The sequence below is a fragment of the Telopea speciosissima genome, chromosome 11, assembly GCF_018873765.1.
Source record: "Telopea speciosissima isolate NSW1024214 ecotype Mountain lineage chromosome 11, Tspe_v1, whole genome shotgun sequence".
NCBI classification, from domain to species: domain Eukaryota; kingdom Viridiplantae; phylum Streptophyta; class Magnoliopsida; order Proteales; family Proteaceae; genus Telopea; species Telopea speciosissima.
The window spans coordinates 33,735,349-33,752,015 of record NC_057926.1 but is presented as its reverse complement, the minus strand read 5'-3'; the positions used below and the strand labels follow the sequence as shown (position 1 = coordinate 33,752,015).

At 47.1% G+C, this 16,667-nt stretch overlaps 1 protein-coding gene across 1 annotated transcript; it reads left to right on the top strand.

The window, feature by feature from the left end:
- Positions 1-860: 860 nt before the first annotated feature.
- Positions 861-16,366, top strand: LOC122644991 (disease resistance protein RGA2-like). The gene is made up of 4 exons (XM_043838346.1): positions 861-2,028; positions 14,796-15,096; positions 15,347-15,488; positions 15,650-16,366. The coding sequence occupies exons 1-4, from the start codon at positions 861-863 to the stop codon at positions 16,364-16,366; spliced, it is 2,328 nt and encodes a 775-aa protein (XP_043694281.1).
- The last annotated feature ends 301 nt before the right edge of the window (positions 16,367-16,667 follow it).

Genomic DNA, 16,667 nt, shown 5'->3' with positions numbered 1-16,667 from the left:
TTTTTAAAGGAAACCAATAGCAAATTGGTCTGATGCAGCCGATTCATGCAGGTACCATATTAGTATCATATCGGTTTTGCAAGTAACCGATACCGAATCCAATACTGTACACTAAAACCATGTTTCAGATTGCAATTTCAATTTCTTGATTAAAATTTGTTTTTCTAGACAATTTCATAAAAATTGAAATAGACATCTTACAATGGACTACTTGAATGTATACCGTGACATCAACTTTATTGGCTAGTAGCTTTATTGCTATAACATCAATTTTCTTGGACCGTGGCTTTATTGTTGTAACATCAACTTTCTTGGCGATATCTACTATGAACGAGACTGGAAAATTCTCTTTTGGGTTCACATAAATCAAACAATTGGTTGTGAGTCTTGTGACTCTTTTCAACTTGAATATGAAAATACATAAATACCCGCAATGGTTTGGGTTGTTAGGTCTTAATTTTTTTAGTGAGATGACAAATTAACCCCCAATGTATTAGAGGAAATGGGCATTTGACATTGGACAGAAAAGAGAGGTTGCAACTTCTATTTGTAACCACACAGCTTTTCCCTTATCTTTGAAAAATCTAGAGGTGTGAGAAGAAATTTGTTGGAACAACGTTGTAGCCTTTCTCATTCAAACCAAATGGATTTGTGTTTACAACAGAGTGTTGTGGGGGAAAAGAAATCTACTTATTAGCATATTGATTTATGTGAATCTTTCCTCTATTCTCTCTTTGTTCTTGAAGGTACGAGACTAAAATTTCTCTTGCCTCTTCTTCTTTCTTCTGTTTTTTTTCATCACAAACAAAATAAACTCATCGATCTTTGTTGTTCTGTTCGGTTTCTTATAGGGAGAAGGCATGGAAGGAAGTATTGAAGACATAATTGTATCCCTTCATGTACCAGTCTTGCTTGACAAATTATCCTCAAAAGCATTAAGAGATTTAGGATCGGTATGGTGTGCACAAAGTGAGCTACGTGCACTCTCAGATGTTCTTGGGAAAATTAAAAAATTGCTCAAGTTTGCAGAGGAAGCTCAAGCAAGGAATATCTTGGTGAAAGACTGCCTTAGGAATCTCAGAGAAGTTGCATACCGAGCTGAGGACATATTGGATGAGTTCATCTATGAAGCTTGTTACGAAAAAGATGAAAGATATGGAGGTGGAAAGGTACGTTTGCACTTCCCCTCTATCTTAAAAGCAGATGGTCTTTTACGTAAGCAAGAAATCGGGCCTCTTATAAATGATGAACTCATAAAGAAACTAGAAGAGATTGAGAAGGAAGTTAAACGTTACTATGTCAGTGAGTCATCAGGAAATCAGAAATCACAGCATGGTGGTGGTGTAATTGATGATATTTTAGATACTAGACCAAAAAGTGATTCTCTAGTTGATAAATCTCTTACTTTGGGGAGGAAGGAAGACGTAGAAGCAATAAAAAATAAGTTGTTGTCATCAAATCCAAATGAAAACCAAAAACAGGTTTTTGTTATTGCAATTGTTGGATTAGGGGGTGTAGGCAAGACAACTCTAGCCCAGCTTGTCTATAATGATCCTGATGTGAAGGAACATTTCGAAAGAAGAGCTTGGGTTTGTGTTTCTACTGATTTTAATGCTGTAAGTTTGATCTCTGCAATTCTAGAGTCGTTGAATGGGAGAAATCCTGACTTGAGAAACCTAGACCCACTTAAATGCCAGTTGAGAAAAGAATTAGGGGGGAAGCGAGTTTTAATCATCATAGATGATGTTTGGACTGAAAAGAAGAGGGATTGGGAACCTCTGAGAGTTGCACTCATGGAGGCAGGGGAAGGAAGTAGAATAATTGTAACAACTCGAAGTAAAAGAGTTTCATCAATGATGCAACCCATGTATACACATGATCTTGTTTTATCTGATGAAGAGTGTTGGTTAATAATGGAAAGGCATATATCTTTAAATTATGGTTCTATTGCTCCCAGCTTGGAAGAAGTGGGTAGGAAGATTGCGAGGAAGTGCAAGAGATTGCCCTTGGCAGCAAGTACGGTTGCAGGTCTTTTAAGTTCATCTTCTAGTTCAGATTTAAACCAATGGGAAGAAGTCTTGAATAGTTCCTTGTGGGATTTAGAAGAGAGCAAAGATTTGCCAGCTGCACTAAGTCTAAGCTATTATTTTCTTCCCACACATTTGAAGCAGTGTGTTGCGTCAAGAAATCGTCGAGCGGTCCTACGAGTGCCGTCACCTGCAAGTAAACCAAGGGATCAACAGAGAGAACCGGTGTGGTTCCGGCCTAGGGCTCTCCGATGCCAAAGTTAGATCTCCTGAGCAAACAGATGAATAGTGATTATTCAATATGAGTTTAGATGTCCCTCTGAGGGTGGTGTACCTTTCCTTTTATAATAGTGTATGACGGTGTGGAGAGTCCCAATTTGATGGCGACTATGCCGTTGAGTGGATAGAGGCCCTGGGTAGTAGGGCTCTATCCTGATTGGTCATCTCCCCGCGGGAGGGAGTGTCCTGGTGGTATCAAGATCCTTGGCGGATAGATACTTGCGTGTGGTGATAACGTCAATGGTGCTTGAATCCGTCTAGGTGACGTGACCTCTAAGCGGTGGCCCAGAGTCCTGGTGGTGGCATAAGTCTGTAGTGACATGATTGGGTCATAGATGAGCGGCGTCGGTGTCCGTGTACATCACGTCTGCGTCCACGATGCCGCTCCTGGGTGTGAGGCCAAGCCTGGGTGAGGCCGTGCCTAGGTGAGAGGCCGCGCCTGGGTGAGGCCACGCCTAGGTGAGAGGCCGCGCCTGAGTGTGAGGCCGCGCCTGGGTGAGGCCGAGCTTAGGTGAGGCAACGCCTGGGTGAGGCGCGCCTGGGTGAGGCCAGCGCCTGGGTGCAGGCCGCGCCTAGGTGTGGGCCGCTCCCGGGTGGGACCCCCTATTGGTTCTCCTTGGTTCTGGAGAGGGTCGCTTTGTGACACGTGGCAGCTGCTGACTAGTTCAGTGAATCTTGGATGTATCATTTGCCCCTACTCTCTTGAGATAGGATGTCCAAGAGAGTAGATGCCTTTATATAGTGAGGGGTCCGCTGCGAATTAACTTTCTTTGTGGGGCTTGCCTGTAAATCTGTTAATGAGGTAGGAGAGGTTGGAGGTTCAAACCTTTCCTCCTACACTTTTCCTTCTTCTTTTTTGCTTTGTTTTTTGTAGATATATGTCCCTCTTCTTCACCTTCTCTTTTTTCACTTCTCATTTTTCCTCATCATTTCTCTTTCTTACTTTTTATCTCCCACTTTTTGTTTTTCTTGAATTTCTCCTTTGCATTGCACTTTTGTCTTTTGTCCTCTTTTTGGTGTCCACCATGTGCTTGTCCTTGGGTCACCTAGACTAGTGTCAACTTTTTGGTTTTCCTTCCTTTGGTTTTGGGTCCCTGTGCATGCCTTGTGCTCACTTGGTGCCTTACTTACTTGGAAGGCTTGAGTGGTGCTTGGCTTGAGTGCCTTGCATTTGGTGGTCTCTGTCACTTGATCGTGCTCGTGGTGTGGTCGCGTCTTCTTGTGTCTGCTCCCCCCGCGCGATTGCCTTCTCCTTAAGGTAAGTTCAACACCTTCTTTTTTTTTTTTTTGATGCAGGGCCGCGCCTAGGGTGGCCGTGCTTGCGGGCGTGAGGCCTCGCCTGGGGTGGCCGCGCCTATGGGTGTGAGGCCGCGCCTGCGGGTGTGAGGCCGCTCCTAAAGTGGCCGCGCCTATGGGCGTGAGGCCGCGCCTACGGGTGTGAGGCCGCTCCCGTGGGTGCGATGGACCCTCATGCTTCTCCACTCTCCTTCTTCTTGTCTGTGATGGATCTGCTGTTTATACTTTGCAGGTGGTCTTCATTTCATTTTTCTTACTAGCTTCTTGTCTGGGAGATCGTTGCTCTGAGCAAGTAGCTAGTCTACTTCATTATTTGTCCATGTCATCACCTAATGACTCTAATCCGACTACGGTCATGGTTGGATCCCTTGAGGAGTTTTCTTTGGGGTCGTCTTCCCCCGTGGATACTTCTTCTTCTTTGCCTTCCCCTGTTGCTAGTGAAGGGGAGGAGGAGGTTTCTGGAGATTCCACCCCTATTAGGGGTCCTAGGGCGTCCAGAGCTTCTATTTCTGTTGGTGACCCTAGGAGTAAGTTGGCTCTCATTCCTAGCGTCTTGACTTCCTCGAACTTGGCGGTTCACATTCTGGAGAAGACCCCTGATTATGACTTCTCAAGGTTCCCCGAGGTCACTACGCTGCTACCTGAGACTGCTGTAGTGGCTCATGTCTCTCCTGAGGATGATGTTGTGGTGACAGAGGAGGGTACGATCTTACCAGAGGAGAGTGTTGCTCGTCCGGCTGAGGCTGATATGATTTCTCCTTCTGGATCAGAGGCTGCTCCTCCACTAGATGCCCCCTGATTTTATAGATGTTCTTTCTGGATGTTGACTTTTTGGATGATAACTTTTGGATTGTGATGCTTGCTTTTTGTCTTTTGTATGTACTTGACTCTTTCTTTAGATGTTGATATGATTTGATCCTTGTCGCTATCTATGCAATCTCATGTAGTTGGTGGTCCATAGGGATGCCTTGTCTCGGTGGTCCCCGGACCTTAGTGGCATAACGCCTTAAGTATAGAGCCTTGGTAGTGGCATAATGCCTTGGGCATAAAGCCTCGGTGGTGGCATAATGCCTTAGGCATAAAGCCTCAATGGTGACATAATGCCTTGGGCATGAAGCCTCAATGGTGGCATAACGTCTTAGGCACAGAACCTCAGTGGTGACATAAAGCCTCAATGGTGGCATAAAGCCTTAGGCATGAAGCCTCAGAGGTGGCATAAAGCCTTAGGCATAAAGCCTCAGTGGTAGCATAAAGCCTTAGGCATGAAGCCTCAGGGGTGGCATAACGCCTTAGGCATAGAGCCTCAGTGGTGACATAAAGCCTTAGGCATGAAGCCTCAGAAGTGGCATAAAGCCTTAGGCATAGAGCCTCAGTGGTGACATAAAACCTTAGGCATGAAGCCTCAGAGGTGGCATAAAGCTTTAGGCATGAAGCCTCGGGGGTGGCATAACGCCTTAGGCATGGAGCCTCAGTGGTGGCATAAAGCCTTAGACATGAAGCCTCGGGGGTGGCATAACGCCTTAGGCATAAAGCCTTAGTGGTGGCATAACATCTTAGGCATAGAGCCTCAGTGGTGGTATAAAACCTTAGGCATGAAGCCTCAGAGGTGGCATAAAGCCTTAGGCATGAAGCCTCGGGGGTGGCATAACCCCTTAGGCATGGAGCCTCAGTGGTGGCATAAAGCTTTATGCATGAAGCCTCGGGAGTGGCATAAAGCCTTAGGCATAAAGCCTCAGAGGTGGCATAAAGCCTTAGGCATGAAGCCTCGAGGGTGGCATAATGCCTTAGGCATGGAGCCTCAATGGTGGCATAAAGCCTTAGCCATGAAGCCTCGGGGGTGGCATAACGCCTTAGGCATAGAGCCTTAGAGGTGGCATAAAGCCTCGGATGTCTTATCTCGGTGGTCCGTGGACCTTAGTGGCATAACGCCTTAGGCATAAAGCCTCGATTGAGTAGTAGAAGAACCCGAGTATTCCCAAAAAAAATTTCAATTTATCCTTGAAACTGTAAGGCCATCTACTGCTACTGTTGGTGGTGCCAAACTCCGCTGTTGTTACTTCTACTGATAGTACTTCTTCAAGTGTAGTGAGTTCCAGGTGCGGTCTACCTTCTTGCCCCCCGGAGTCTTCAAGTGGTAGGTCGCTGGTCGTATCTTCTTGGAGACTATGTAAGGTCCTTCCCAGTTGGCTGACAGCTTTCCTACCTTCTGTGGCTGTGATGTACTTGCGCTCCTTAGGACTAGATCTCCCTGGTGGAATAGCATTTCCTTAACCTTGGCATTATAGTACCTGGCAGTACGTTGTTGGTAGGCAACGTTCCTTAGTAGTGCTCTCTCACGGACCTCATCTATAAAATCTAGGTTCGCTCGTAGTCCATCGATATAGGTACGTTCGTTGGAGTACAAAACCCTATGGGACATGTCGCAGACCCCTACTGGCGCCAATGCTTCAGTGCCATGTGCTAGGCGGAATGGGCTCTCTCTTGTGGGTATCCGTACTGTAGTTTGGTACACCCACAGAACGCTTGGTAGCTCTTCAACCCATTTCCCTTTGGCTCCCTTTAGCCTTTTCTTGACTCCTTCCAGTAGTGTTCTGTTGGTGACCTCCACCTGACCATTAGCCTGTGGGTATGCTACCGATACAGGCCGATAGTCGATGTTGTAGCTGTGACAGAATGCCTGGAATTTGGGGTTGTTGAATTGTTTGCCGTTATCTGAGATAAGGATCTGTGGTACCCCAAACCTGTAGATGACGTCATCGCGGACGAACTTCTCCATCTCTATCTCTATTATCTTGGCCAAGGGTTTAGCTTCAACCCACTTGGTGAAGTAGTCAATCGCAACGACTAGGTACTTTCTATTTCTCGATGCTGCGGTGAAGTTTCCTAAGATGTCCAGCCCCCACATGGCAAAAGGTATGGGGTTGAGGATTGATGTCAGCTTGGTGGCGGGTAGATGGGGTACTGGGGCGAACAACTGACATTGCTCGCATTTCTTGGCATATTGGATGGCCTCCTCTTGCATTTGTGGTCAGTATAGTCCCTGGCGGAGGATTTTGTAGGCTAGGGCTCTTCCCCCCATGTGGCTTCCACATATCCCCTCATGGACTTCTGCTAGGGCCTACTCTGCCCCCTTGGGTCCTAGGCACCGGAGTAGTGGTGTTGTTGCCTCCCGCTTGTATAGTACCCCGTTTAGGACGGTGTACTTTATAGCTCTCATCCTGATCTTCCTTACCTCGACCTTGTCTTTTGGTAAGACGTCGTTCTGGAGGTAGTTGAATAGAGGGTCCATCCAGCTAGGTCTCTCCTTAATTTCGTTAACCTGCTTTTCCTTATACGTTGGCTCATGCAGGATCTCAACATAGACTGCACTAGCCAAATTTTGGAGTTCTTCATTGGCTAGCCTGGATAGGGTGTCGACGGCGGCGTTCTCGTCCCTGGGAACTCGAACCATCTCGAACTTCATGAAACCCTCGATCAATGCTTGAGCACGTGCTAGATATGATGCCATCCTATCATCTTTCGCCTCGTACTCTCCATTCACCTGATTCACCACAAGCTGGGAGTCACTCCGGGTGGATAGGTGTGTGACTTTGATGGCTCTGGCCACCCGGAGTCCAGCTAGTAGTGCTTTGTATTCTGCTTCATTATTGGATGATTGGAAGGTGAATCGGAGAGCATATTGGATACAGAATCCTTCGGGGCTGGTTAATATGAGGCCAGCGCCGGTTCCCGCCACGTTACTCGACCCATCCACGAACATGTCCCACGATCCATGATCCTTCTCCTCGGGCTCCCCTATCTCTGGTTCGATCTCGGACAGGGTACACTTTGCAATAAAATCTATAAGAGTCTGGCCTTTGATGGCTGTCCTTAGTTGGAACCTGATGTCATGCTCACTTAACTCCACAGCCCATGCTATCAATCTTCCGGAGATGTCTGGCTTGTGGAGTATCTTCTTCAGAGGTAGGTCTGTGAGGACTATGATGGTATGGGCTTGGAAGTATGGTCGTAGCTTCCTAGCTGCGATTACGAATGCATAACCTACCTTCTTGATCCTAGTGTACCTGGTCTCTGCATTGATCAGAACATGGCTGACGTAGTAGATAGGCCTCTATACTTTGTCTTCTTCCTTTAGCAGTACTACGCTGACCGCGACAGGGGTGGGAGCCAGGTAGAGCTACAATTCTTCGTTAGGTTCTGGTCGCCCAAGCAGTGGTGGGCTCTCTAGGTACTCCTTTAATTCTTCGAATGCCTTCTGGCACTCTTCTGTCCATGTGAAATCTTTAGGGCTTCGGAGGTTCTTCAATGTTTTGAAGAATGGTAGGCACTTATCACCTGATCGTGACACGAACCTAAAAGGGCGACAACCCTCGAACATCTTGTTTACCATCCTCTGATAGGTGGCCCCTGTATTCTTCAACCCGAACGGCATGATGCTGTAGTAGTAGTTCTCTTTATCCTTCTGGAATACGGTGTAAGACTCATCACCCTCATGCATGAGGATCTGGTTGTACCCGGAGTAGGCATCTATGAAACTCAGCATCTCATGGCCGACGGTGGCGTCAATCAGTAGGTCGATCCTGGGCAGTGGGTACTCATCTTTTGGGCACGCCTTGTTCAGGTCGGTGTAGTCAACACACATCCTCCACTTCCCACTTGGCTTTGGCACCATAACCACGTTTGCGAGCCAGGTTGGGAACTTCTCCTTTCTGATGAACCCTGACTGGCTCAACTTCTTGACCTCTTCCTTGATTGCTGCTTGTCGGTCTAGGGCGAAGTTACGCCGCTTCTATTGAATGGGCTTCCTAGTTGGGTCGACATGTAGTCGGTGCTCTGCTATGGAACGTGGTATTCCAGGCATGTCGGAGGTCGACCATGCAAAGACATCCATGTTCGCTTGGAGGAGGTGTCCAAGCCCTTCTTTCTATTCCTTGCTTAGTAGCGAGCCAACCTGTACGACCTTGGAGGGGTCGTCCCAGCTGAGGGGCCATAGGATGAGGTCTTCTACTAGTCTTCCTCTTCTCTCTGTCAATTCATCTCTCTGGTCACTAACCATGTTCTCTAGGCAGGGTGCCATTCCGCGGGTGTTACCATTGTTCTTTTTCATGAAGGTAGCGTAGCACTCCTTTGCTTTCTTCTGATCTCCTCGGACTTCGCCTACCCCATTCTCGGTGGGGAACTTCATCTTCAGGTGGAGTGGCGATATGACTCCTCTAAGGGCTGTCAGAGATGGTCGCCCTAGGAGGCCGTTGAAGGACACCACGGACTTGACAACCATGATAATCACTTATCGAGGGTGTACCCAAAAGGTGATGGGTAGTTCTATGGTACCTCTGATGGAGGCGGTGGCACCTGAGAATCTATGGAGGTACGTGGGCTCTGGTTTGAGCTGATCGTCCCCGAACCCGAACTGTCGATAGGCGTCCAAGGAGAGTACGTCAACAGACGCCCCTGTGTCTATCAATACCCTGTGTACAGGTCAGTTGGCTACCTCCATCTGTACTACCAGGGCATCCTCATGTGGAAAGTTTAGTCCTTCCAGGTCTTCATCCAAGAAGGAGATCACCGCCTCGGTCTTGGCTATCTTGCTTGGCTTCTCTGCCACTCCCATGAACCTGGCATGGGCTTTAGCTTTTCTGGTGGACTCTTGCCCCGGTCCTCCCAGTATGGTGAGGATAGGAGGTCCCTAGGTGCCACTAGGTTCTGATGCATCTCTCCGCTCTTCTAGGCTGTCTCTCTCTCGATCTGTTCTTCTTTCTTCTCGTCTCGGTTCCACTCTATCTCCTTCACGACCTCTGTCTCCTTGGCCTGAGCGATTGTCACGTCTCCCCTTCACATACTTGTTCAAGCTTCCTGCTCTTACAAGTTGTTCTATCTCTCTCTTCAATTGATAGCACTCCTCTGTGTCGTGCCCATTCTCTTTGTGGAAGAGACAGTACTTGTTAGGGTTTCGCTTCTCTGGTCCTGCTAGCATGGGCCGTGGCCAATGGAGTAGGTCACAGTCTTAGATCTGCATAAGTATCTGGGACCTGGTGGTGTTCAGTGGTGTGAACTCAGGGGTGCTTGCCCTCTCACTTCTCTCCTGGCGATGGTCTGTCCTCCCAGATGGGCGGTCGCCCTTCTCTTGTCGACGCTCTATCCTCGACCTCTTACCTTCTTTGCGGTCATCAGGTGCTAACCTCTTGTTGTCCTGCGGCTTGGCCTCGATTATCTTCATTCTAGCTTGTAGTACCTCAGCAATGTTTACAAACTCGTTACACCGCTCCAGGAGCTCTTTCATAGTCCTGGTCTTATGACGTGCCAGGTCCTTAATCAGGTCCAGGTCCCTGATACCCCCTACTAGGGCTGCATGCTGTGCCTGGTCGTCCAAGTCTCGAACCTCCAGGGACTCCTTGGTGAACCTGCTAACATACTCCCTGAGAGATTCCCCAGGGTTCTGTACCACCTTCAGTAGGTTGACGGTGGTCTTCTTCTGTTTGACACTGCTCTAGAAACGGGTGACAAATTATTCGCATAGCTCCGCGAATGAGCATATGGATCTCGGTCGTAGCCTGGAGAACCATGATGTGGCTGCTCCCTTAAGGGATGCAGGGAATGCCCGACAGGAGACCACGCCCGACCCACCATACAGGGTCATCATGCCATTAAAGTAGTTGATGTGGTCATTAGGGTCAGTGGTACCACTGTAAAGTTCAAAGGTGGGTAGTTCAAACCTGAAAGGTAGCATGGCTGACATGATCTCTGTCGAGAATGGGTGTTATCCAGGTGTGGAATGTGTCTCACCTTTGGTCTGCTTCTTCAGTCCTTCCAGCTTCTCATCCAGGTCGCGGAGTCTTCGATCGAGCTCCTCATCCCATGTCTGTCCCTCACGCCTGGCAGGACCTTCGCTGCGACCTCATTCACGCTCTCTCCTGGATGTCCCCTCCCACCTTGAGTGTTGGCGGGATGGTGAATGGTCACGCCGTGATGAACCCTGTCGCGAAGGTGAGGGGCTTTCCTCTCTGTAGGTTTGGCTTCATCATGGTATGTGACCTTCTTCAAGTCGTCCGTCAAACACAGACCTCCGAACCGATCTCTATGGGCTAGGCACCCTCGCCCTGGGTGTTGGCCTCCCACGTTCTGATCGTGGCGAGAGGTCTCTTGTTCTCCTAGGATGCTGGGAATGCTCCCCACGCTGCGGAGTGGGGGTTGCCCGTTGCCCAAGTCTCTCTGATCCCACGCCCCTGGGAGATGATCTCCTAGGGTTTGGCTCTTGTCGAGGTACGGACTCCACCCTTGCTGATGACGATGTCCTTTGACGGTGAGACGTCGCACGCTATGTCAAGTATTCTCGAAAGAGTCGTTGTTCATCGAGGATTTGTCACTGCAGGTCGTTGATCTGATCCACAGTGGCTGGACCATTGGGGTCAGGTATCACCTCCACCACCACATCGTCTGCCTCGTCATTATTGGGCTTGTCTACCATAAATTGGTCATTAAGGGGGATCTCTTCCTCCAGAGGGACATGGTCCTAGTCATTAGCTCTGCGGCGAGAGCACTCTGGGGGTGGCGATCCATTCCTTGCTCCGTTGTTGGGTGGTGGTAATCTTCCTTCGTGCCATTGAATGTATATGAAAGTGAGCTAATAGTTGTAATGGCTAGCGTCATTCCCGCAGAAGACGCCAATCTGTTGCATCAAGAAATCATCGAGCGGTCCTGCGAGTGCCGTCACCTACAAGTGGACCAAGGGGTCAATAGAGAGAACCGGTGTGGTTCCGGCCTAGGGCTCTCTGATGCCAAAGTTAGATCTCCTGAGCAAATAGATGAATAGTGATTATTCAATATGAGTTTAGATGTCCCTCTGAGGGTGGTGTACCTTTCCTTTTATAGTAGTGTATGGCGGTGTGGAGAGTCCCAGTTTGATGGCGATTGTGTCGTTGAGTGGATAGAGGCCCTGAGTAGTAGGGCTCTATCCTGATTGGTCATCTCCCCGCGGGAGGGAGTGTCCTGGTGGTATCAAGATCCTTGGCAGATAGATACTCGCGTGTGATGATAACGTCAATGGTGCTTGAATCCGTCTGGGTGACGTGACCTCTAAGCGGTGGCCCAGAGTCCTAGTGGTAGCATAAGTCTGTAGTGACACGATTGGGTCATAGATGAGCGGCCTCGATGTCCGTGTACATCACGTCTGCATCCAACATGTCACGCCTGGGTGTGAGGCCATGCCTGGGTGAGGCCGTGCCTGGGTGAGGCCTCGCCTAGGTGAGAGGCCGCTCCTGGGTGTGAGGCCATGCCTGGGTGAGGCCGCGCCTAGGTGAGGCCGTGCCTGGGTGAGGCCGGTGCCTAGGTGTCACACCCCATCCTACTAATCTGCCAGGATCACTGACACAGTGTCCCAGCACACAGTCATAACCAATATTAAAACAATATAATATCAGAGTGCGAAAAGGGGAATATTACATTCCAAAAGATCAATAGTTTTGCAGAAGCGTATAAAATCAAATAGTTATAAGATGATCAAAGCCTAGATGATAAATACTATAATTAATCAATTTTCCATTACCATCTAATAACTATCAACAAGGGTATAACAGTAAATGTTAATACATGGGCCTACGCCCTAAAATAAACAAAAGGGGAATAAGTCCCTAGAATCCTCACGGCCCGTAGGCACAATCGTCACAAGGACACCCGTTGCCATGTTCCTCTAACACAACTTCCGGCTCCTCCGTACCTGCATCATAATCTAAAAATTGTGTACACGAGGGGGTTAGCTCCACTAAGCCAGTGAGGGGATGGGGATGCACAAACACACAATTCACATAGTCCAATGATGCATGCATATGTTAAATAAATTTTCCACCTAACATCACAACTAAGTCAGAGGTATATGCTACTGTGACAACTCGGGAGACACTGTGGGTCATTTAACTTATCGCCACAATGAAACCTCAATTGTCACCTGAGACCTACGCCGATCGAAGCCTCCAAGACCACTCAGTGGCAGACCCCTGATAACCAATACTACTATGATTGGCCTCTCCCACCTCCACAGAATCCAGTGTACTGATTACCCAACACCTAAACCCCTATTGGTAAGGGTCGTAGCATAAGGGTGTAAAATCTTAGCCGCAGATATACTACATGCAAGTCCTATCGTCCCAAGAGGTAATCTGGGCGCATCAACTTTTCATCTGGTTTAGTGCCCGGTTACCAGCACGGCACGGCGCATACAGTTCAATATGACATTCAACATAATTACTTCATAAATGTATATAGTATCCGGGGTTCCGACACCGGCACCCACCGGCACCGAGACCCATCAAAGTAAAGCATCTCCAATTAATATCATAACATTCATATATAAAAGTATGCAATATGCACAAGTATGCTTAATAATTTATAATGATGATATAATATACAATGAAATAATAATATCAAGCCCAAACAACCAAACCCACTCACTTTATGTGTTTTGTCCCGTAGTTATAAGTTGCCGTCGCGGTTAAGTAGCACGTTGCAAGAATGGAAGATTTACCCTAATGAAAGAGTGAGAATAGGGTTAATTATGTCAAAGGGGAGGGTTCCCAAAAGGTCCCCCCACAAATTACCTAAGGTGTAGATTTTAAAGGTAGGGTGGTTTTATGGGTGGTTTCATGCCCAAAACTAAAATCATATGTAAAACCACCCTTAAAAGGGGCTTAGAAAGGGTTCTACTAGGTGCGGTTTTACGTGTTGTTTTACCTCAGATGTGAAACCGCAGGTAAAATCGACTTCAATAGAGAGCTTCTTAAGAGATGGTCTCAGGGTGGTTGCAGGAGCGGTTTCTCGTAGGTCTTGAAACCGCAGGTAAAATCGCGTGTCTCCAAACCCCAAAATCAAAGGATTCTTCACCAAAGCTTCCATTTCTAAGTAGATTGGAGGAAAGGAATCACCAAGAGGGCTTTCTCCTTGGCACATTAGGGTCCTAAGACCCCATTAAGCCTATGCAACCCATGGATTTAATAAAGGAAAGCAAGGAGAATTTCATTTAGGGCATAATAGGGTAGGAACCCTATGTCTATCGATCGGGATGGGATTGGAAGCTTTGGGGTTAGCCAATGGAGTCAAATAGCTCCACAAAATCAAGGCCATGAGTTTCCATCGATTTTTGGGTTCCAAAGTAAACCTTAGATCGATTCTCTCCCATCTCCTAACCCCAAATTCAAAATAAAAGAAGGGAGAGAGCCATAATGGCTTACCTACCTCAAGGAAGTGATACTCCACTTTGAGGCTCCAAGAAGCAAGATCCTCAAGCCCCCTTTCAAGCTCCTCCACACCTCTTCTCCTTTCTCCCCTTCCTCTTTCTCTCCTCTACGTTTTAGGCTTGGTGGAGAAGTAATGAGGGATGAGTGCTCTCTCCCCCTTTAGACTTATTTGTAAAAATGGGCCTTGGATCTTTTAAGTCAAATGGATCAAAAGGTAATGGGTCGACCCATGGTCTTATTTAGGGTAAAGGAATGGGTTAACCCATCTTTGGGTCAAATCGAGTTAAATGGGCCTGCCCAAAGGTTTCAAATAGAAAAGAACCCACTTGGGGATGGGTCCATCCACCATGGGATTATAAGCCCATCACAAGCTCCCTTAAATAAGTGGGATCCACAAATAGAATATTCCCTACACCATTAAAATAGCTCGGACGGTTCAAACCTTGACCCGCACTTCGAGAACATCGAAGGAAAGAGTAAATAAATAAAATTAAGGGCTAAAACTTACCTCTCAGCTGTCATGGTGTGTCACCCATGACCCCGAATAGTTTTCTCCATAGGCAAACTCGTATCATGGTCAATAATTTGTATCTGGGTTTGACCATCATCAAGAATAGGTCACCAGCATACAAGGCAGCAGTATCTACACGTCATGAGGGAGAAATAATAATTAATTATACTCCCGGGGTATGGGTATAACACTAGGTGAGGCCACGCCTGGGTGAGGCCGCGCCTAGGTGAGAGGCCGCGCCTGAGTGTGAGGCTGCGCCTGGGTGAGGCCACGCCTAGGTGAGGCAGTGCCTGGGTGAGGCTAGCACCTGGGTGCAGGCCGCGCCCCGATGGGACCCCCGGTTGGTTCTCCTTGGTTCTGGAGAAGGTCGCTTTGTGACACGTGGCAGCCGCTGACTGGTTCGGTGAATCTTGGATGTATCACAGTGTTTTGCTTATTACTCTGTATTTCCTCAAGGTTATATATTCCAGAAGCAACGTCTCATCCAACTATGGAGCGCAGAAGGTTTTATTCGAACGGACAAAGCCGGTGCCCAATATTTTGATGAATTACTGCAGAGATCTTTCTTTCAGCACTACAATGGATATATGTATAGATTTGTAATGCATGACCTTATACATGATTTAGCAGAAGCAGTTTCAGGAGATGTGTATGGTAGATTTGACTACCGAAAATCAAGCCATAGCTCCAAAGAGACCCGTTATTCGTCAATGTGTTGTCTAAATTCCATAAAAGATCATCTTGATCACAAGAAGAGGTTATATATCCACATAGATATGCCTTGGTCGTTATAATTGTTTTAGGGGTGATTACCATATTGAATCTTTTGGAGGATTGAGATACTTACGTGTCTTAGATTTATATGGTTATCAAATTAAGATGCTTTCGGACAATATTGGCGATTTGAAATGCCTACACTATATTAACCTCTCATGGTGTAGTTTAATAAAGGGACTACCTGAGTCATTGTGCGATCTTTTCAATCTACTATCACTGATACTCTATAGTTATGCCGAAATACGTGAGTTACCTAGAGGCATGAAGTATCTACGCAATCTCCAGCATCTAGACCTTTATGGGTGCCGTAAATTACTTTCCATGCCACAAGGAATTGGGAGATTAAGTAGTCCCAAGACATTGTCGATCAAGGTTTTCTGTCTCGAAAGATGATGATGGTCGTGGGATAAGAGAGCTGAAGGAGTTGAGGCAGCTTGAGGGCGCACTTTCAATTAGGTCACTACAGAATGTGATTGATCCTCTAGATGCTCGGGAAGCTGATTTGATGAGTAAGCCCAAAATTGATGAGTTAGAATTTTGGTGGCTGGGATGAACGTGGTGATAAAGATGTTGAGGTTTTAGAAAGTTTACAACCTCACCCTGATCAGCTGAGGAGTTTAGGTATCTACAAATACAGTGGGTTAACATTTCCAAGATGGTTGATGATCGATTTGCCAAGCTACAACAAGCTAGTCACTCTGGAACTCTCCGTCTGCAATGAATGTCAAGGCCTCCCTCCGATTGGGGAGCTACCCCTATTGGAAAATCTATTCTTAAGAGACATGAAGAAGTTGGAAGAGTGGTCGTCTAGCAGCTGTAGAGGGGAGGAAAGTGCTGATGAATTCCCTAGCCTCCGAAATCTATACATTGAAGACTGTCCAGAACTGAGGATACTACCACAGCCGCTTCTGTCAAGTCCGAGACTATGTGAATTACATTTCAGGAGGTGTCCAGAGCTCTGGATGTTGCCTACTCATGCAGGAGGAGGACTAAGCAGACTCACCTCACTCAAAAATCTTTGTCTTGGGAAAAAGATGGAAGGGTTGGTTCAGTTTCTAGATGAGACAGATAATCTACCTCCATATCTTAATCGCCTTTATATCGATGATTGTAAATCGCTACCCAAGGGGTTGAGAAACCTGTCTTCACTCCAACATCTAATATTAGATCCAGACTGTAAAGCCCACTACAGCCCCGAGGAGCTCCTCATAAATGTCATCGTTAAAAAAGGTTATTATTGGGAAGAGTGATGGCAACCCCGCCAAATGTCTGCCGGTAAAATGGAGGTAAGTTGAACCTCCTTGCTCTATTCTAATGCAATAATGCAGGCAATTTTACCCTACGCTGCACTGGAGATATAAGTGGTTTACACAGTTTTGACTGTGGAGCCTCCTTGCTCTATTCTAACCTATGTTCTTTTTTTTTCTTTTTTCTTTTTTTGTTTTTATGTTTCTTTATCAGGAAGTGGGTGGACTTGCGGTTATTGTTGAGATTTTGCATTCAATGACGTAAGACCTCTCTCTCTCTCTCTCTCTCTCTCTCTCTCTCTCT